General features: G+C 46.1%; 1 protein-coding gene across 2 annotated transcripts in view; it reads left to right on the plus strand.

The window, feature by feature from the left end:
• EPG5 (ectopic P-granules 5 autophagy tethering factor) overlaps positions 1-22,487 on the plus strand; it is a 167,160-nt gene that overhangs the window by 84,284 nt on the left and 60,389 nt on the right. For both annotated transcript variants that reach the window (XM_056543389.1, XM_056543398.1), the window contains exons 25-32: positions 1,504-1,648; positions 3,026-3,200; positions 9,214-9,376; positions 10,643-10,785; positions 18,841-18,997; positions 19,990-20,184; positions 20,706-20,919; positions 21,990-22,150. In XM_056543389.1, coding sequence (XP_056399364.1) covers positions 1,504-1,648; positions 3,026-3,200; positions 9,214-9,376; positions 10,643-10,785; positions 18,841-18,997; positions 19,990-20,184; positions 20,706-20,919; positions 21,990-22,150 — 1,353 coding nt within the window. The remainder of the gene's footprint in view (positions 1-1,503; positions 1,649-3,025; positions 3,201-9,213; positions 9,377-10,642; positions 10,786-18,840; positions 18,998-19,989; positions 20,185-20,705; positions 20,920-21,989; positions 22,151-22,487) is intronic.

Raw genomic sequence — 22,487 nt, forward strand, 5'->3', positions numbered from 1 at the left:
CTCCCCCATAGGTATATGCAGAGTAACCCCCCCTCCCCCATAGGTATATGCAGAGTAACCCCCCCTCCCCCATAGGTATATGCAGAGTAACCCCCCCCTCCCCCCTCTTCCCCATTGGTATATGCAGAGTAACACCCCCCTGTTCCCCATAGGTATATGCAAAGTAACCCCCCCCCTGTTCCCCATAGGTATATGCAGAGTAGCCCCCCTCCCCCCTCTTCCCCATAGGTAAATGCAGAGTAACACCCCCCCCCCTCCTCTTCCCCATAGGTATGTGCAGAGTATTCCCCCCCCCCCCTCCCCCAGAGGTACAGTGACCCCTCGACCTACGATGGCCCCGACATACGATAATTTCAACATGCAATGGCTTCTCAGAGGCCATCGCATGTTGAAGGCAGCATCAACATACGATACTTTTGTATGTCGGGGCCATCGCATAAACGGCTATCCGGCAGCGCAGACTGCTTCAGCTGCCACCGGATAGCCGTTTACAGTGCCCCGTGTGGTCCGCTGACGATCACTTACCTGTCCTCGGGGCTCTGGCGCGTCCTCTTCGGGATCCTCTGCATCGTCGGCGCTCTCCATCGACGCCATCACGTCGCCATGCACGCCGTCCCGTCATCCAATAGGAGCGGCGTGCGTAGCGACGTGATGGCGGCGACGGAGAGCGCGGATGCCGGAGAAGCAGAGGCCTTGCCGGAGCGTCGGGGACACCCTGGGGACGCGGTGACAGCGATGGACGGCGACATCCCGGGCAGCGGTGACGAGCGGTGACTGTCCAGAGTGGCGGGAACAGGTGAGTACAGCTTTCTCTAACAGTGGTCTACAACCTGCGGACCTCCAGATGTTGCAAAACTACAACACCCAGCATGCCCGGACAGCCAACGGCTGTCCGGGCATGCTGGGTGTTGTAGTTTTGCAACATCTGGAGGTCCGCAGGTTGTAGACCACTGTCCTATACTTTACATTGCACGGATCCCTCAACATGCGATGGTTTCAACAAACGATGGTCCGTTTGGAACGGAATACCATCGTATGTTGAGGGACCACTGTATATGCAGAGTTGAGGGGGGAAAAAATTAAAAAAGGATGCTCACCTGATATCCCACGCAGCGATCTCCTCAGCTGCAGGGCCCGCGTCTTCTCCCCTCCACAGTACAGGTGCAGGATGAGTGACGTCACCGGCGCCTGTACTGCGTGCTGCTTGGGGGCGGAGGTCACGTCTCCTCTGTGTAAGCTGCAGATGCGGCTCACACAGAGGAGACACCTTCTCCTGTATGTGCGTGTATCGCGCATACAGGAGAAGGCACCGCTTTCTGCTGGGGATCTGGGACGAGTGTCCCGGACCTCAGTAGCGGTAGCTGCGGGTCAGTCCGCCTTGGCACCCCCCTTGTGAGTGGCACCCGGGGTGGGCCCCCTTGGTACGCCACTGGACAGAGTAAATAGTAATAAAACCAAAACATTATGTCCTGATTGTGACAAACCTTTAAACTCTTGTCCTAGGATCTCTGGATGGAGTTCATAAATATGGAGCGCATCATATTTGAGATCCAGGACTGCGTCAATGCATGGAACCAAATCAAGGTAGAGATGGACACAAGTTTGCTGACACCAGCTGTTACTGTGGACCTACCATCTCCCTCAGCAGGTATGTTGTCGCAAACAACTTTGTTCTACAATTCGGTGGATTTCCCAGCTCCCAGTTCTTTCTCTGTTTTCTTTCATAATAATAATAAGTGTAGTGCACAAAACACAGCTTTTACAGCACACACAATTGAAGCTGGTATGAATGAGTCACTTTTGCTTTAACAAACTTTGTGTAAATGAAAAGTACAAGAGAATATTAGAAATGTTAATGATATATTTTATCAGAAAAAAATCCTCTATTCACTTATCAGGTTAATTTCCTGAACCCCCTCCCTCCTACACACATAATTCAAGCTGAATTCCACTCAGGGATCAGTTACTGCTGCTCATAGATGTCTATGGAGATGGGGGTTGGTAGAGAGCCAGCAACAGTGACAATTGTGTCTTACCTCACTTCTGGATTCACAGCATACACTGCTCAGTACTGCTCTATCTGTCCTCCTAGCTGCTACTGCTTCTGAGGGTGTGCTGTAGAGCTATGAGGTAGTAAGACCCCCTCTACCATGGGTGAATTGTATTAAAGCCATAATAGAGGCTATAAACTACACTCAACGGCTCAGGGACTACTGAAAATTAGAGATGGAGTCTGCAGAGCCTGTAAAACTACTCCTTAAAGGGGTAGTCCAGTGGTGAAAAACTTATCCCCTATCCTAAGGATAGGGGATAAGTTTGAGATCGCGGGGTCCGAACGCTAGGGCCCCCTGTGATCTCTCTGTTCGGGGGCCAGGCTCTCCGGCCAGATAGCGGGTGTCGACCTCCGCACGAAGTGGCGGCCGGCACGCCCCCTCAATACATCTCTATGGCAGAGCCGGAGATTGCCGAAGGCAGCGCTCCGGCTCTGCCATAGAGTTGTATTGAGGGGTCGTGTCGGCCGCCGCTTCGTGCAGAGGTCGACACGCCCCCTTCCCGCGGGCTGTCGGGGCTCCGTACAGGAGATCGCAGGGGGCCCCAGCGGTTGGACCCCCCGCGATCTCAAACTTATCCCCTATCCTTAGGATTGGGGATAAGTTGTTCACCACTGGACTACTCCTTTAAGAAGCGTACCTGTCATATCACAGAAAATCACAGTTTGGGTACATTCGCATGTAATGGCTCTGCTGCATATTTTCTGCAAATGTTTTTGCTACCTATTGAAGTTAATGGGTAACAAAATCAGCTGCACAAAATATGCAGCAAATATATGCAGCAGTTCCTGTACGTGTGAACGTAACTTTAATGAATAATGCATTTTTTTATTAAAACCAATTGAAAGTTGATTAGATTTATATGATTAATAAAAAAAAAAATATTTTAAGGACTTTTCAACTATTGTAATTAATTTCTGATTATTGTCCCATTTTGAGCTACAGATTTCAAAAGTGTCTTATTAATCTTGCAGCTGCTAAAGAGAGAATCCTTCTGAATTTAAAGAAGCATCCTGCCCCTTGCCCGGGCATCACCTTGCAGCTTATGAAACCACCTGTTCCTGTTATACCAACTTCATGTTATATCAACAGCCAGGATGCCATGAAACTTGTTCACAAAGATCTGACTGTTCTGCAGCAGCATGCCAAGTGAGGGCCACAGTTTGCTTCTTTTTGTTTGTTTGTTTTTTTTCCCCATGATTTTAAGAAACTTACCTGAGAACTTAAAATGTTATAAAAAAAAAAAAAAAAAAAATGACTCAACCTTTAAATAGGCACTGTCAGATACAAAAAAATGTATATGTTGTACATATTGGCAAAACATTAACCTTTCTAATATACTTCATAAGAAAATTTTATTTCTCGGTCGCTCTTCATTGGGTATATGGGTAAATGCTCTTGCCACCAGGAGGCGCTGACACTAGTCTGCTTCTCCTTGGCAGGATATACCTGCCCACCTGCAGTGAGGTAATCAGTTTTAGCTAGTGTCAGCAGGAGGCAAGACACAGATCTGGGATCTACCCAGACCTTGTCTTTTTTATTATTTTATAGTAACGACCAGTAATATTATGCTCCTATTTCTGGGGCTGTTTTTGGGGGTCCGGGCAGTGAGGGGTGTAACCGTCGCTATTTTATTCATGCAGCTTCGGCCTGTGGTGGGGGGTTACCAGGGAGCTGCGCTGACGTCCGGCAGCTCCTCCTCTCCAGCTCGCACGCTGCGGGGGCGGGTTCAGTGAGGAATGCACCTCACACAGTGGCCTTTAACTCCGCCCCCCCTTCCTATCTTGGAGTTATGCGGCGGCTTAGCCGGCGCTTCTAAGCATGCTGCTCCGGCCGCTGCCTCTCCTGGGACTGCCCAGCTATCATTTTTTCTCTTACTGCCCTCATGGTGTTGGTGTCCTGTCCTTCTCCCTTGGGGGCCTCGCTGACAGTCCCAGCACAGGGTGCCTTACTTCGCTCGCTTCTTCACTGTTGAGGAATGAAGAGAAAGTTTAAAACAAAAAACAAAAAAAGTCACTCAGTCCATTTGGGGTAGTTTGGCACCCTCTTGTGGCCAATACTTGTATTGCACTCTACTTTCTATTGCAGTTGCAGGGTCCTTTCCTACGGTTGGTATTAGGGGCTGGGTTGCCGCGAACATACCGCTTTATTTTTTTCAGTCGCCCTAGAGGATGACCTGCTATACATTAAATACATGAGCCACTTAGGGTATCCCTCTGGTGTCCCTAGTTCTGCATTGTTGCTCACTGTCCTGGAGCATATGCGAACCGCCATGGCGGTTTTGTTGCCGGGGATTCACGGTCCCTTGGGAACTAACAGGGATATCTTCAGGCAATCTGTTCTCCGCTACCACTAAGGGCCATACCATGTGGAAGCTCTTTGTGTTCCTAGCAGATACTTAGGCCTCTTTTGAGGTTTATCATCTGTCATGTCTGCCTGCCACCCATCGTGGGGTGTTCTTGGTATGTCATACTCTATGATTCCCTTCTCCACAGGCTACCGCATCTAGTGGATCTTCTCATCCAGCGCTAGGTCTCCAGGGGAATATCCCTGCGTGAGCATGGGTTGGACCTGATATCACTATGCCAAACAGTAGACTTTCCTGTCGCTCATCTCACGGCTGGCTCTCCGGTTCCCCACTAACTCTGTCTACAGGCTGATATCTCACTCCACTGTGTGTTTCCGTATGCGGGACCCGGCATGGCCACGGTCCCTTTGCCACATAGCCAGACTGTGTCTGCATGGTGTTCTATCCACCTGGTCACATCCCCCATTGCTGCCGCGGCTGCAGTCCGTTGTCTCTCTTTTCAGGTGCAGTTCCGCAGAGTGTGTACCTGTGGGTTCTTGGGACCCTTTCTATCAGTCAGTCACACTGTGTATGCATTTTTCCTGCTTCACATTCATTCTTCATCTCCTTAGTCTGCGTCTGCAGCCTTGGTGTCTGGCAGCATTAAGAGATGGGGTGTGGGCTTTTTTCTGCAGGTCCCAGGGACTTTCTCAGCAACAGCAGCATCACTCTGTTCTCCTTTCTTAGATTGCGATGTTGGTCTGCTAGAAGCATACCACCCTTCCTGCTGATCCTTTGGATGTCTACGGTTTCTTTCTTGTCTGAAGTCTTGGTACCCCACTGCTATCGTGGGGTACCCATGTCTGTTTTCCTACATATGCTAAGACTGCTCTGTAGGTGTAGAGCCCACCTTTCCTTTTGTTCGGTGGGATGAGCCTCGGGGCTTCCGGTGATTTTGTTTCCGGAGTTCTGCGGCGGTTGAGCACTTCTGTGGCGACAGTCAGTTCAGCCCCTCCCTTTACCTCCAGGTGTTTTTTCTGGGGTTTCTGTCTGGGGTGGCTCAGGCACCTACTCGTCACTGTCTGGAATGGCTCTCAACACGTCTTGTATTTTTTGCCCAGCTCCAGTGTATAGGATTCCGATCCCTCTTGGGACACAAGGTGGCTCCTCCAGACAGCGATGGTTGCCGCTGGGGGCTCCGTCCACCCTGTACTTGTCCCGTGGCTGTGGGGCAGCATTTCCCTTCTACTGCGCCTGGCGTGCTTGCCAATCCCCTTTCCACAGGGGGTACAGGGATCAGGGTGCTTGGCATGGGTCTGTACTTGAGTTTTCATCTGTTTAGTTTTTTCTGCTGCCAAGATGATGCACTCACGCTGTTCCCACTATTTAGGTGGAGCATCTGGCGGGGCCCTTTGTTTTTTTGGAGGGCATTCAACAGTGCTTTTTACTGCCTAGGCTTGTGTGCCTACTGTCCACTATTACAGCCTGGCTCTCTTTCTGTTTTTTGGTTATCTACTGCTGCTCACGCAACCCTGGCTCTCTCCTCTATCGGAGGAGTTTGTACACTCTCCCTGGAAGGGTGTGTTGTTCCTTTCCTTTTTTTTTTCTGTGTCAGTTGTACTGCACTGACACCAAAGTCTTGTGGAGTTTTCGCGGACATCTGTTCTCATTACTCTTCAGGGGTTAGTCTTCCACGTGAATCTACGTCTCCTGTTTAGTTGTCGGTCTCTCCGGTATCCAGGATGCCCCCTTTTCAGGGTGTTTGCCGCTCCTTTCTTTCTTTGGGGTCCTCCCATGTCCTCCCGAGTTAAAGAGCGTTCAGGTCATCCGCATTATGCCAGTAGGCTATTGTCGCCTTCAGGGTGCTCATGTCAGGCCCCTGGGACAGGGTTTTTTGGGTCTGCAGCTGTTCAGGTCTTTGTTCTCAGGCACCAGACCTCTCCAGAGCAGAAGTCCATCTTTTTTTTCCTGTGGTTTCCTGTCTCTATATGACCCGGTTGTCTTGGGTCTCTACAGAGGACGGCCCCTTCGGTTGGCATCCTAGTCCATCTCCTTGGACGGGAGATCTTCCGGGAGCTCAATTTCTGGGCCTAGTGTGTCTCCAACCTGGGGGCTCATCCGCAGGCCTTGTGGACACGGGAGTTCGGTCTCGGGACTGATTCCTTTTCTCTGGTAGTTGTTTTTCTCACCCTAGGGACTGCTCTGGTACGTCCCATCAGTACGGTGTCCCCCAAGGAAGAGCGACTGAGAAAAGGAGATTTTTTTGTACTCACCGTAAAATCTCTTTCTCGTAGCCTTCATTGGGGGACACCGCACCCACCCATTTATTCATTTTTTTTCGGACAATTTTTTCCGGTTCTTTGGTCGTTATTTGGGATTCCTTTCTAGGGTCCTCCGGATGTATTTCTTTGTTGGCTTCTTTTACTGCTTTGTGACAAAACTGATTACCTCACTGCCAAGGAGGTGCTGACTTTTTTTCCTAGTGTCAGCGCCTCCAAGTGGCAAGAGCATATACCCATCAGTAAGGTGTGCCCCAATGAAGGCTATGAGAAAGATTTTACGTTGAGTACAAAAAAAATCTCCTTATCCTTTTTATAGAAATCGTGGCTTATAAAATCCTGGCTTTGTCCAAGCTAAAGCACAGGCATGAAAAAGTTCAGTAAGTGAGGGTAGGCTAGCACTCCTCTGTGCTCTCTCCTGTCTGGTGGGGCAGGAGAGAGCACAGAGGAGTACTATCAGACAGGAGAGAGAACAGAGGAGTACTATCAGACAGGAGAGAGCACAGGGGAGTCCTATCAGACAGGAAAGAGCACAGAGGAGTGGTATCTGACACAAGAGAGCACAGAGGAGTGGTATCTGACACAAGAGAGCACAGAGGAGTGGTATCTGACACAAGAGAGCACAGAGGAGTGGTATCAGACAGAAGAGAGAACAGAGGAGTCTTATCAGACAGGAGAGAGCACAGAGGAGTACTATCAAACAGAAGAGAGCACAGAGGAGTGTTATCAGATAGGAGAGAGCACAGAGGAGTACTGTCAGACAGGAGAGAGCACAGAGGAGTGCTATCAGACAGGAGAGAGCACAGGGGAGTACCACCAGACAGGAGAGAGCATAGAGGTGTGCTATCAGACAGGACAGAGCACTGAGGAGTGCTATCAGACAGGAGAGAGTACAGAGAAGTCCTATCAGACGGGAGAGCACAGAGGAGTGCTATCAGACAGGAGAGAGCACAGAGGAGTACTATCAGACAGGAGAGAGCAGCACAGAGGAGTGGTATCAGACAGAAGAGAACACAGAGGAGTCCTATCAGACAGGTGAGAGCACAGAGGAGTGCTATCTGACACGAGAGCACAGAGGAGTGGTATCAGACAGAAGAGAGCACAGAGGAGTCCTATCAGACAGGGGAGAGCACAGAGGAGTGCTATCAGACAGGAGAGAGCACAGAGGAGTACTATCAGACAGGAGAGAGCAGCACAGAGGAGTGGTATCAGACAGAAGAGAACACAGAGGAGTCCTATCAGACAGGAGAGAGCACAGAGGAGTGCTATCTGACACGAGAGCACAGAGGAGTGGTATCAGACAGGAGAGAGCACACGGGAGTGTTATTAGACAGGAGAGAACACAGAGGAGTGCTATCAGACAGGAGAGAGCACAGAGGAGTGCTATCAAACAGTAGAGAGAACAGGAGTGGTATCTGACACAAGAGAGCACAGAGGAGTGGTATCAGACAGAAGAGAGCACAGAGGAGTACTGTCAGACAGGAGAGAGCACAAAGGAGTGTTATCAGACAGGAGAGAGCACAGAGGAGTCCTGTCAGACAGGAGAGAGCACAGAGGAGTCCTATCAGACAGGAGAGAGCACAGAGGAGTACTATCAGACAGAAGAGAGCACAGAGGAGTACTATCAGAAAGGAGAGAGCACAGAGGAGTACTATCAGACAGGAGAGAGCACAGAGGAGTACTGTCAGACAGGAGAGAGCACAGAGGAGTGCTATCGGACAGGAGAGAGCACAGAGAAGTCCTATCAGACAGGAGAGAGCACAGGGGAGTCCTATCAGACAGGAGAGAGCACAGAGGAGTGCTATCTGACACAAGAGAGCACAGAGGAGTACTTTCAGACAGGAGAGAGCACAGAGGAGTACTTTCAGACAGGAGAGAGCACAGAGGAGTACTTTCAGACAGGAGAGAGCACAGAGGAGTACTATCAGACAGGAGAGAGCACAGAGGAGTACTATCAGACAGGAGAGAGCACAGAGGAGTACTATCAGACAGGAGAGAGCACAGAGGAGTGATATCAGACAGGAGAGAGCACAGAGGAGTGATATCAGACAGGAGAGAGCACAGAGAAGTACTAGCCCACTCTCACTTCCTGGTCTTTGTCGATACCTGTGCTTCAGCTTGGGCAAAGCCATGACTTTATAAGCCATGATTTCCATAAAAAGGAAATGAAATTTTCTTATGAAGTAAATTGGAAATGTTAATGTTTTGCCAAAAAGTACAACACATAAAAAGTTTTTGTTTCTGACAGTGCCTATTTAAATCTACCACCACTTCAGCGCAGATGTAGGTTTAATTGTCCCCACCAATCCTGCAGTAGTGACATCACATATATCATTCACATGACCTCAACCAGTGTATATATGAAACAAAGCTACTGAGGCTAGTGATTGGCTAATGAATGATATAACAGTTTACTTTTTTTTTTTTTTTTTCCTCTTCCAGCTTTTTCTTAAATTCTAAGATAGTCTTTTCTACTTTAAATTCATTTGGGGTTTGGCATCTTTATACCTTCTACAAGCTGTGCTGTTTTTTTTACTCTCCTTATTGTGTTTGGAGCTCCAAATTCCCTACATTTCTTTATTGTCTCTTATTGCAGAACTGCTTCTATGCGTGAGTCCCAGCAAGTAGCTTTGGACAGTGAGATGCTTGATACTATTCCAAAACTGTACGTCAATAGAGAGGAGCAGATAGAAATGAAAATAGAGTGTCGGGGAAACTTAAATAAGACGTGCAGCGGACCTGCAGTGGTTACAGTCAAGGTAAGGGATCAGCTTATTCCATATTCATGATACCTGCCCACATGAGTGTGGTTCCAGCATGGCTTTGTTCTTGTTCGTTGCCTTCTCATTCTATGGGAAATCATGATGGGTGAGCTACTGGGAGCCGGTCGGTTTTCATGGCTACCCAATTGCAGTATATGCCATAATAAATGGAATGAAAAGCCATCAAATAGTCCTATCTGTGGCAAAATGGTATCACTAAAAGCTACTGATTAAGGTGCATAAAATAAGCCCATCTACAGCTACATAGGTAAAATAATTTAAAAAAGTTATACAGGTTAGAACATAACAATGCAATAAAATAATAATAAAATATATATAAATTTGGATATTGCTGTAATCGTACTGACCTGAAGAATAAGGACTATTTAAAATTTTATTGCATGGTGAACTGTGTAAAAAAAACAGACACCATACATACCAGTAGAATTTCACCCCACAAATATTTTTTTTAGTTTTACAATATATTTTATTGTAAAATAAGAACTGTCATTACAAAGAACAATTGGTCCCACAAAAAATGGCAATGGAAAAAAAAATGCCTGAATAAAAATGTTCCCATTTAGTCAGAGTAAAGAGCAGCTACCAATTTACATGTCTATCGCTTATTTTGACAGCTCACTGATTTCTGTACACACTTTGTAATGCTTTATGTTCTCTGGTGGGGCTGAAAAGAAACTGAACACTGGCTGCAGTTTTTATACAGCTGATTGTTTAGGGTCCCACTGATGGGGACACCCCATAATCAGCTTATTTTCAGAGGTTCTGCAGTAGCTGAGGTGTAGATCATACAGAATAATGTTCCCCTGCAATACAGATGTGAATATGGCTTTTTATCCATCTACAACTTTGTGGCCCTTCTCAGCCTTTAAAGGGGTACTCCACCCCTAGACATCTTATCCGCTATACGAGGATAAATTATAAGATGTCTGATCGCAGGGGTCCCACTGCTGGGGACCCCTGCGATCTCTCCTGCAGCCCCCCTGAGTCATCAGCTCTCTGGAGCTGGGAGATAGGGGACTTACATTGCCCTTGTACTGGGCTGTATTACTGTTAGATGGTGCCATAGAGGTTGGTAATGGCAAAAAAACTCATTTTCTCTGGCAGGTATTGTGTTTCTGTATCTATTTTATAAGCCATGTATTACATTTGACATGTGCCACAGTTATGGAGCTCTGGAAACTTTAGAAAAGTAATAAAAAGTGTCCCCTAAATAATGATGTCAAGGACATTTGTCTTCTTTAGTTTGAAGGAATGCAGATGGAAGAAGCCATAAGTCAACAACTTCATGTTCTGCGGAGAGAGATGAAGCAATTACAAGCCGAAGCCACCAAGCCAACTCAGCTTAACATCATAGAAACTGCAGTCCATCTGGAGAACTTCATAACGTAAGTGGGTAGAGAATGGGGCTTGGTATTCCTGAGGAAATGTTTAGACTAGATTCACATGTGTCTGGCGATCTGGGCATAGTTGCCATCTGGTGTTCAGACACTGGATTAAAAAATGCTGCATGCTGTGTTTTATGATCTGGCAAGACCACGCAGGAGGGCAAATATGCCAGATGATACATAGGCCCGGCACCATGGCCCTTTTCATGACAGCTCTGGTTTGTCATACATATGTGTGCTGGCCCTTATTATTAATCCACACAGGTTATTTATTTTAAGTTGTGTTTTCATGTTATCACTGTGTTGCAATAATAATTATGTACCTTTACATCAGCTTATTGACCTCAACACCTTAATGACCATGGACGTGTGTACTCGTCCATGTGACGTTAAGGTGCTATGGCGTGGGCTCCCGACTCAAGCCCGCGTCATAACAGCCAGCCCCCAGCTGATTCCTGTAGTTGGGGGGCGGTGTTAATAGCCGACATGCGGCGATCGCCGTGGCCGGCTATTACCCCTTTAGATGGCCGCTGTCAAAGCTGACAGCGGCATCTAAAGGTGCCTTTATCCCATCCCTGGTGGTCCAGTGGAGTGGATCGGGGGGGTGCTGGGGGAGGAGGTGGTCGATCCACCGTGGAGGTAGCCTCCTTTGCTACGGCGCTCAGAATGATAAAGCCTTGCAGGACCAGGCTTTATCTATCGAGCACAGAGCACACAGATCAATGTGGTTCTATGGAACCACATTGATCTGTATAAGAAATCAAATGATTCCTCCTAAAAGTCCCCTAAGGGGACTAAAAGTGTAAAATAAATAAATAAATAAAGTTTAAAAAAGTTTAAAAACACTCACATTAACCCCTTCCTTATTTAAAGTTTAAATCATCCCCCTTTTCCCAAATTCCATATAAAAAATATATAAACTAGGTAATAGGCGGTACTTCGTGCACCAGGACGTACATTTACGTCCTCTATATGACCGCGAGCATCGGAGCGGTGCTCGCATCATACACAGCAGGTTCCTGCGATCGCGCTGATGTCCACCATTAACCCCTCAGATGCCGTGATCAATACAGATCACGGCATCTGCGGCAATGTGCATGTTAAAATAGATGATCGGATCGCCCGCAGCGATTCGATCATCTGTAATGGCGGACAGAGGTCCCCTCACCTGCCTCCATCCTTCTCCTCGGGACTTCTGTTCTGGTCTGAGATCGAGCAGACCAGACATGACCAGAGCAGAAGATCACCGATAATACTGATTAGTGCTATGCTCTATGCATAGCACTGAACAGTATTAGCAATCAAATGATTGCTATAGATAGTCCCCTATGGGAACATAAAAAGTGTAAAAAAAAAGTTGAAAAATGTTAAAATAAAAAGTAAACAAAAAAGTGAAACGTCCCCTCCCCCCAATAAAAATGAAAATTGTCAGTTTTTCCCATTTTACTCCCAAAAAGCGTAATTTTTTTAAAATTTACATGTTTGGTATCTCAGCGTGTATAAATGTCCGAACTATCAAAATATGATGTTAATGATCCCGTACAGTGAACAGCGTAAACGTAAAAAATTAAAAAAGTTCCAAAATGCTGCTTTTTTGTCACATTTTATTCCCAAAATATTTATAAAAAATTATCTAAAGTTTTATATATGCAAATGTGTATCGATAAAAAGTACAGATAACGGCGCAAAAAATGAGCCCCATAGCGCCCTATATACGGAAAAATAAAAAAGTTATAGGTGGTCAAAATAGGGCAATTTTAGATTACTGATTTTGTACAAAAAGTTTTAGATTTTTTTTAAGCGGTACAAAAATATAAAAGTATCTAGCCATGGGTATCATTTTAATCTTATTGACCCACAGAATAAAGAATACATGTCATTTTTACTGTAAATTGTACAGTGTGAAAACAAAACCCTCCAAAATGTGCATAATTGTGGTTTTCATTAAAATTTCCTCCCTAAAAAATATTCATGGTAAAATGAGAGGTTTCATTACAAAGTACAATTGGTCACGCAAAAAACAAGCCCTTATATGGGTCTATAAATGGAAATATAAAAAAGTTATGGATTTTAGAAGGCGAGGAGGAAAAACCGAAAAAGCTAAAATAAAATTGGCCTGATCCTTAAGGTTAAAATGGGCTTCGTCCTTAAGGGGTATACCGCACGGTCACTGGCATATGCTCAAAAAAAAAAGAGCCCTCATAGCACCCCATGCGTGAAAAAAAGGTTATACGGGTCAGAAGAGGACAATTTTAAATGTATTAATTTTCGTGCATGTAGTTATGATTTTTTCCAAAAGTACGACAAAATCAAACCTATATAAGTAGGGTATCATTTTAATTTTATGGATCTACAGAATAAAGATAGTGTCATTTTTACTGAAAAATGTACTGCGTAGAAACAGAAGCCCCCAAAATTTACAAAATGGTGTTTTTTCTTTAATTTTGTCGCACAATTTTTATTTTTTGCCCGTTTCGATGTAGATTTTTGGGTAAAATGACTGATGTCATTACAAAGTAGAATTGGTGGCACTAAAAATAAGCCATCATATGGATTTTTAGGTGCAAAATTGAAAGGGTTATGATTTTTAAAAGGAAAAACTGAAAAACGCTTGGTCCTTAAGGGGTTAATGGCATGAAAATTGGACCCTTCTCATCAATTGCATTGGGGCACATCGCTATGGGTATAGGCCCTTGCCACTAGGAGGCAACACTAGGCAGAAGAATGTGTTGGCTCTGCCTCTACAGGCTATACTCCTCCTACTTGCACTAGGCTAACCAGTTTTAGTCTAGTGTCCTAAGGTCGATATCAGGACAGCCAGAGTTCTCCTTTCTCCTGTCAATGTCTCCTCCATCCTGTTCGGAGTTTCTCACCTCTTGAAGGGTAGGGCCGTGTACAATCTACTTTCTCAATTCGGACCAACAACCCCCCCCCCCCCCCTCCCTTCTTATTAGGTTAGCCCTCTCTCTCTCTCTCTCTCTCTCTCTCTCTCTCTCTCTGCACCGAGGGCTGGCTTTTCACACCACAGCCTGCTTCTTCTCTTCATCTGAGGGACACCAGGTGAGACTGCTCCATTTTTCCTTTTGCTGTCTTTTTTGCTCACACAATGTCCGAACCCCCCACCAGACAGGCCACAGCGCCCTTGGTTACTTATTACACTTGTGTGGGCTGCAAATCAAAAATGCCTTGTGGTTCTGCTGAATCCACCTGTCATTCCTGCACCACTGTGCGCCCCAGCTCTCTTGGTGTTTCTACCCAGAATGTTCCACCAGAATCTGTGGACTCTGCTACACCCCCTCCCCCAAATCCCCCCACCCCGAATGGGTTTCTTACCTCTCTGTCTATTCCCGACCTGGAGCGGGTTTCCTGTTCTGTGTTGACTGCATTGGAGAGGTCTTCCTTACGCCAGCCCTCCAGAGAGGCTCGTTCACCTTCTCCTTATTTTTGGCACTCTCACAAGCGCCCTAGGGTGTTCTCCTCTCCAGAATCCGGAGCCAGGGACAGTTGCTCTACTCAGAAGTCTCGTTCCTCCTCCTTGGCCCCCCCCCCCCGGAAGCGCCCCTGCTCTAAGGGTCGCTCTCCTGGTCACCGTCATAGGTGTCCATGTCTGCGTACCAGGTCCATTTTTCCTTCTTCTAAGGCTGCCTCCACCCACTCAAACTCTCCTGGGGAACTGGAAGATGAGGCGTCTGGTTCTGCCTCTGATCCAGAGGACCGAGCCAGCGTGTCCGACATGGTAGACAATTTGGTGTCAGCCATCAGGGACACCTTTCACCTAGAGGACCCTGAAACTTCGGACCCAGCTCCAGAAGTTTCCTTTCACTTTTCCCGTTGCTCGCCTAAGGTATTCAGCTCTCATGCTGAATTTGACACCTTACTGGAAACATCATTGAAGGTATCCAGACAAACACTATCAGGGGACTAAGAAAGTTCAGGCACAGTTTCCCTTTGCCCAAGACCTCATTTTGAAATGGACTTCCCCGCCGCCTACTGTGGATCCTCCGGTTTCCCTCCTGTCGAAATCAACTACTCCACCATTGTCGGATGCTACGTCCTTTAAGGACCCGGCGGACAAGAGGATTGAAAATCTTCGGACCCCTCTTGCTCAGGGAGTGATCGTCCCAGTTCCTCCCAAAGAGCGTTTTTTGGTATTCTATTCCAGCCTGTTCGGGGCGCCGTCCACCCGATCCTGGATCTGAAGCTCCTCATTTGTCATTTCCGTATGTAGTCTCTCCATTCAGTAGTGGCATCTATGGATCAGGGGGAGTTTCTTTCGTTGGTGGATATGCAAGACGCTTACCTTCACATCCCCATTTTTTTCGACTCATCTGCGCTATCTCCGCTTCGCAGTTACGAAGGGCCATTTTCAGTTTGTGGCCCTTCCTTTTGGCCTGACCACGGCCCCAATGGTTTTCACCAAGGTCCTGGTGGAAGTGATCGCCATCCTGCAAGCCCGGGGTGTGTCTGTGATCCCCTACCTGGGTGACCTCCTGGTCAAGGCTCCAACCAAGGGCCAGAATCAAGAAAGTCTTCATCTCACTCTTCAGACCTTGTCCTGTTTCAGCTGGGTGGTCAACAAGGACAATTCCAACCTGATTTCTACTCAATCTCTGATCTTCTTTGGACTCCAGTTCGAAAATTCGGCTTCCGCCGGACAAGTGCCGTGCTTTGTCATCAGGAGTTCGTCTTCTCCGGCGTCCTGTTCCAGTTTCCATTCGGTTCTGCATGGAAGTCCTGGGTCGGATGGTGGCAGCCATGGAAGCTGTTCCCTTCACCCAGTTTCATTGTCGACCGCTTCAAATTTCTCTTCTTCTGGTGGGACAAGTCTCTGCTATCCCTCGATCTCAGGATCATTCTTCCTCCCAGGACTCGCCAGTCGCTCCTGTGGTTGCTTCAGTCCCCTCTTATTTGACAGGGACGATCCTTTCTGCCCCTCCACTGTCAGGTCATCATAACGGATGCCAGTCTCAGCGGTTGTTGGGGGAGTCTTCAGGGACCGGACAGTCCAGGGCCGTTGATCCTCCCAGGAAATTCTCCTCCCCAACAACATCTTGGAACTTCGGGCAATTTATCTTTGCCTCCTACATTGGGAGCGCCATCTCCAGGACCATCCTGCTCGTGTCCAGTCGGACAACTCCACGGCTGTGGCATATGCCAATAGCCAGGGCGGCACTTGCAGTCCTGCAGCGATGGTCGAGGTATCCAAGGTCCTTCTCTAGGTGGAACTCGGGGTTCCCTCCATCTCAGCGATTCACATTCCATGAGTGGAAAAATGGGAGGCGGATTTCCTCAGTCGCTCCTCGGCAGACCCCAGCGAGTGGTCTCTTCATCAAAAGGTGTTTGCGGAGATCTGCAACCTCTGGGGAACTCCGGACGTGGACCTTTTTGCGTCCCGCCACAACCAGAAAGTTCCTCGCTTTGTCGCCAAGTCCCGAGATCCTCTGGCCCTAGCCATAGACGCCCGAGTGATTCCCTGGTCTCACTTTGTCCTTCCCTCCGCTTTATCTTCTTCCCAGGGTCCTGAGAAAGTTCAAAGGGGAGAGCATTCCCGCCATTCTCGTGGCTCCGGACTTGCCCAGGCGAGCGTGGTACGCCGACGTGGTTCGACTAGTGGACGACGTACCACTGTGCGCCTCCCAGTTCGTCCCAACCTGCTCTCTCAAGGTCCCGTTTGCCACCCCAATTTACTGTTGCTGCATTTGACGGCGTGGCAGTTGAGAACGCGGCCAGGGGGTTCTCTCCCCAAGTGATCCGCACAATAAACAAGGCGTGCAAGTCTTCCTCTGTAAAGATTTATCACCGTACTTGGCGGTCCCGGTTGTGTTCTCCCTCCCACGCCTTCTTTCCTTTTTACAGTCTGGGCTGGAACAACGCTTGGCTCTCAGTTCCCTTAAAGGTCAGGTGTCGGGTCTCTCCATTCTCTTTCAGCGTCCCCTGGCGTCCGATTTTCACATCTGGACTTTTCTGCAGGATGTTGCTCATGCAAATCTGCCTTACAGATCCCCTACTCCCCTTTGGGATCTGAATCTGGTTCTCAGTGCCTTGCAGGGTACTCCCTTCGAACCTCTCCTGGACATTTCTCTGCGTATCCTTTCCTGGAAGGTGGCCTTCCTCATTGCGGTCACTTTCATTAGGAAAATTTTGGAACTGGCATCTCTCTCCTGCCATTCCCCCTACCTGGTTTTACACCAGGACAAGGTTGTTTTCCATCCGGTTCTGTCCTTTTTGCCTAAGGTGGTCTCCGCCTTTCACCTCAACGAGGATATTGTCCTTCTATCCTTTTGTCCAGCTCCATCCCATCCCAGGGAACATTGGCTTCATGGTTTTGATGTGGTACGGGTCGTTCAGATTTAACCTTTAAGTCACCTCTTCCTTTCGCCAGTGTGACTCTTTCTTTGTGCTTACGGAGGGTTGTCGTAAGGGACTCCCTGCTTCGAAGACGACCATTTTGCCGTGGATCTGTTCTGTCATCTCAGAACCTTACCGCTTCAAGGGGAAGACTACTCCCTTCCGGGTCTCGGCTCATTCCACTCGTTCTGTCGGGGCTTCCTCGGCTCTCCACAACAGGTCTTCAGCCTTGCAAACCTGTAAAGCGGCCACCTGGTCGTCCTTTACGAAATTTTAACAGGTGCATACATTTGCATGCGCTGATGCTGGTTTGGGTTGCAAGGTGTTGCAGACGGTTTCGGTCCAGCCTTCCACTTAATTACCTGAGGTTTTTTTTCCACCCCGAGGACTGCTTTGGTACATCCCACGGTCTCTGTGTCCCCCAATGGAGCCGAACAAGAAAACTAAGCAAAATCTCTTTCTTGGAGGATCCATTGGGGGAGACAGCACCCACCCATTTGCTCTGGTGTCCTTGGTTTGTTTACCTGTCTGAGGGTTGGTTTGGTAAATTTTTGTCTGTGGTTTTCTCATACAATTACTGTTTTTCTTTACCTGTCGGTCCTATCCTACTGCTTTGGGACAAAACTGTTAGCTCAGAGTCTGTAGGCGGGGTATGTCCTGCTGGAAGGGGCCGACTTTCTTTTGTTGCCTAGTGTCAGCCTCCTTGGCAGCAGCATATACCCACGGTCTCTGTGTCCCCCAGTGGATCCTCCGAGAAAGAGATTTTACGGTAAGCATAAAAATCTACTTTTTGCATGTACTTCTCAGGCAGGATAGTTTTGGTATTAAAGGCCGTCCCCTTTGCAACATTTCACTCTCGCTTCCGCTGGAGGGTGATCTTGGTGTGTTGAGACAAGTCTCTGCCCTCTTTGGACCAGAGGATTTTCTGTCGCACACATATTTCAAATTCTGCCGGTTCCATAAAATGCCCTCTCTGATGCCAATCTGGGCCACAAGGCAGGTCGCATGGACTGCAAGGCCTGCATTTTAATGTCCCACGGTACAGTTGCCCTTAATGCGATTCATAAAAATAAAGATTTTTGTACTCACCGTAAAATGTTTTTCTCGTTAGGTTCATTGGGGGACACAACAATCACCCTAGTTTTTGGTTCGCTCTGTACACAAGGTCTTTTTGTTCATGTTGTTCTGATTCTTCTTCCCTAGATCTGACGGCTATTGGTTCCTGTCCTTTTTTTTTTTTTGTTCCTTTCATGTTTCCTTACTGCCTTTTACATACAGCTGGTGTAAGTATGATGGGTATAGCTTTCTTGTGGCAAAGGCCTATACCCATGGTTCTGTGTCCCCCAATGAATCCGACTAGAAAAGGATTTTACAGCGTGCAAAAATTAATTTTCATAGAGAAAACACCAGCAAGCACATATTTGCTTACTGACAGGTCCTCTTGTTAGCAGGACAGCATGTCTGAGTGAAGGGAGAAGGTGTGATCTTCAGCCAATTCTTTCCACTCTCCATGCCCGGCATATGCCCACAAATCACTCCTATGTATGTGTATGAATCATAAACCCAAGATTATACTTCTCTGTCCAATTTACACCTGGGTCTGAAGCACTACATTGATGATTTTGTCATGGTTAAATTTCTGCTATACCTTTTCCTTGGTATAATTCCTATTTCTTATTAAATAACCTTTTTTGTACATTCACATAGGGCTCTTGTCAATGCATATAAAGTGCAGTCTCCACTAGAGATACAGAAGATTGGAATTGGAACCTTCTTTGCTGTGGTTGAATTTGTGTGCGATGATACTCAGCGCCATCCTCCATCCCGGCAGTTCTTCACCTCCTGCATAGAAATATTGGGACAGGTGAGTTTTCTAATATTTCTAATGAATATTACATGTACATTTTCAGACTGTACATGGGGTTGTCTGACAGTCGGATATTTATCTTCTTATAGATTTATTTTGTACATGTTTAAAGCATGTTGAGAAAATGCCCATATGTCAACAATATAAAGCCTACATGGTCATTCAACTAACATATGTATTTTCCCTGACTCCCCTTTGTTATGCATGATATTTCTAAGGAGAGAAGGAGTTAGTAAAGTGGCTGCTTATATGTGGGAAAACACACGCTCTATCCATTTCTATGGGAGCGCTAAAGATACCAGAGGACAGCACACTGGGCCGCCAGTTCTGGAGGTCACAGGGCTTCCCAGAAGTCAGATACGCAGTTTTAGAGGCTGGAATATCCCTTTTAATTTCTTAGATGCCTTGTAGAAATATACCATTGCAATAGCTGGTGTAGACTTTAATCTTGTTTAATTCAGCTCATCAAAATACCCCTGGCTGTATGTTGGCTTGTAGCATTGGGGACCTGGGCTTAAATCCAACTAGGGGCAACATCTCTATAAGGTTTACATGTGTCCATGGTAGAGTGGTGGCACGCCAATGGTGCTGAAAGGGACTTTATTAACCAATTTAGTTCACAAAGTGCAACGTTTCAGTCTCACAATGAGATTGAGAAGGATCTCATTGTGAGACTGAAACGTTACACTTTGTGAACTAAATGGGTGAATAAAGTCACTTTTTACACTATCGGAGTGCCACCTCTCTACTTTGGACGCATGTTATGGATAAGGCATGGGGTCTAGCCTTTGGGACGCAGAGCACCCATTTGGCCATTGAGTCCTAACACAGTGCTAGTTCTATACAAGGACCCTCTATACAGCTTATGTGTTCCCTTAATGTTTTCTGGTTTCCTTCCAGACCCCCCCAAAAAACTATCCTCTGTAAATCTTTTAATTGCCTTCTGACAATATAAATTTAACAGCATCTTTGTTTTTTTCACATCATAGGTGTTTATAAGTGGAACCCAGTCTGAATGTCGGCCAGTGCTGCATACTATATTACAGAATAGGAGGTTGTGTAATCTGCTGTCACCATATTTTACCCCAGCCGCCTCTCCTGGAGAATTTGTACAATTGTACGAAAAAGTGGTGGAAGCCATTTCTGAAGACAATAGCGATGTGATCTTTATGCTGCTAACTAAGGTAAGATGTGTGTCACTTTCTGGAAACCAGAATCTGGATGATTTTGTAACCTAAGAAGAATTAGAGGCGTATCAGAGCTGAATTTCTCAGTGTAGTCCAGCTTAGATACTTGTGCTGATAATACAGTAGATATGTCTGCAATTCTATGTGTGATGCAGTTCTAAATTACAAATGAACTAATGCTACATCTGTATTTTACCAAGCAGGAAAAAAAGCTAACATTGGTCAGCGCATGTATCTTTGCACTAGCATGGTGCTGCTATAATTCTTTTGTCTTAACCAAGCAGGGCCTGTTTCTTAAAGGAGAAGTCCCATGAAGGAAATTGTGTCCCTGATCCAAAGGATAGAGAATAAGTGTCTGATCATAGGGGGTCCGTCCACGTTCAGACACTTATGCTCTATGCTTTGGATACATTTTTCTACATGGGACTTCTCCTGTGAGACATGTCCTATTAATTATATTGTTGTTGTTTTTTGGGGCACCCTAATACTCACACAGTTTTCAAAAATTTTCTTTGCAGTTTGATCTTAACCACTGGCTTAATTCTGCAAAACCCTCCATGCCTGAGCGAAGCAAACTGCTGGAATCCGTGCACCTGGCTCTGACCCTTTGTGGTCTGACACCTGATGAGGATCTGCTGATGCCTTTTAATATATTCTGCAAACATTGGAACTCCATCCTGCGCTACCAGTTCCCCGACCATTACAGTGACTGCCTGAGACTACTCATGCAGAGTAAGGATTTCTCTTTGTTACTCTACACATGGTTTATGGTCTACACATACTCCATGGTCAAAAGATATCTTATTAGGTAGAATAGTAGAAAAAGCAGCACTGCCTACTAAGTTAGCTGATCTTAGGAAGTTTTTCTTCCCAAGATTTACAGTGTGTTAACCCTAAAATATTTGCTAAAAAGCGATGATATAGTTGGTAGTTCAACTTCTGAGAGCCCACTAAGCCTAACACATGGTAAATAAAAAATCTTTCTATTGTACTTTGTTTAAAAAAATTAAATAAAGTTTTCATGTTTTATTTGTGTTTAAAAAAGCTGCCACTAGGTGTCTCCCTACTTGTCCAGAGCACATTTCCACCTATCTCTTGCACAGACTTTGGACTCCAGCTGGCCTGGCAAAAGTCCAAAATCAGGAAATTCAGTCTAATCTGCTGAGGGTGTGTGTGTGCAATCTTAGCCAATCATAGCTCATCTCACACTGAACTGCTTTGGTCTGTGTGTAGCAGAGTGAGTAAGAAAGTTCTCCCATTTATGGCTTCAGATGATGTCACGCATCTAAGCAGACAATACACAGCAATATCAAGGTAGAAAACTAAATAAATAAAGACAGGGGTGGTTTATTGTGATGGGGGCAGTGAACTGGGAGGATTATGAAATCATGAGAGGTACTCCTTTATATATTAAATATTCAAATTTTTTAAACAACCATATTACAAATGTTTTTTTTTCATCAGTAACAACATATAAAAAGTTTTTGGATCAAACAGTGCCCATTTAAGATCTGCATTACTGTAATAAAATAGTTTATAGTTTGTATAAGAATGTAATACATTACATTTATTTTCATATACATTATGTCTAGTTCTGCATACTTCTGTAGGTTATATGTTATTTTTGGCAGTTCCCTATGGTCACTGTGTGTGGCATCAAGCAGATTTTAGTTGTATGTAATTTTATCTCAGTTAATGGCGCCTTACCAGGAAATCAACGGCAAATTCAATGTGTGTTCATTTTTTTTAAATATATATTTCTATCAATTACTTTAATTCTATTTCCTCCTCTTTTCTTCCAGGTTCCTCTGAGCAGCTGCTAAGCCCAGAATGCTGGAGAGCATCTCTGAAGTCCGTGGGATGTTACTCCCGAAGAGTCCTGCCAAACTCCATCAAAATGGATTCCAAAGAATCCCTCATCTTTCCAAACTGCACTAACAAAATGATGCTGTCGGCAGAGCAGGTACTGAATGCTGGAGCACAAACGCCGCAGTATGCCAGGCAGGGTGTAATTCTAGTGCAGTATTGTGTATTGCACAAGGGCAGGTGCAATTGGCAGACACATTTTTCTTGAAACCTTCTGGAAAGTGTTTCATTAACGCGGTGTTCATAACAAACACCATTTTCGTTAGACATCTGATGTAATTGTAGGGCTAAATCCCCAACAATGTACTCCAGATATGCATGGTTTCTTCTTGTGCTTCAGAAGATGTAAATGGCTATAAGAGAATTTTATAATTCATTCATATAATTAACACAATACCAGTCTTCCAGATCCCGGCTTCTTCGAATGTTTGTGT

The sequence above is a fragment of the Hyla sarda genome, chromosome 1, assembly GCF_029499605.1.
Source record: "Hyla sarda isolate aHylSar1 chromosome 1, aHylSar1.hap1, whole genome shotgun sequence".
Taxonomy (NCBI): domain Eukaryota; kingdom Metazoa; phylum Chordata; class Amphibia; order Anura; family Hylidae; genus Hyla; species Hyla sarda.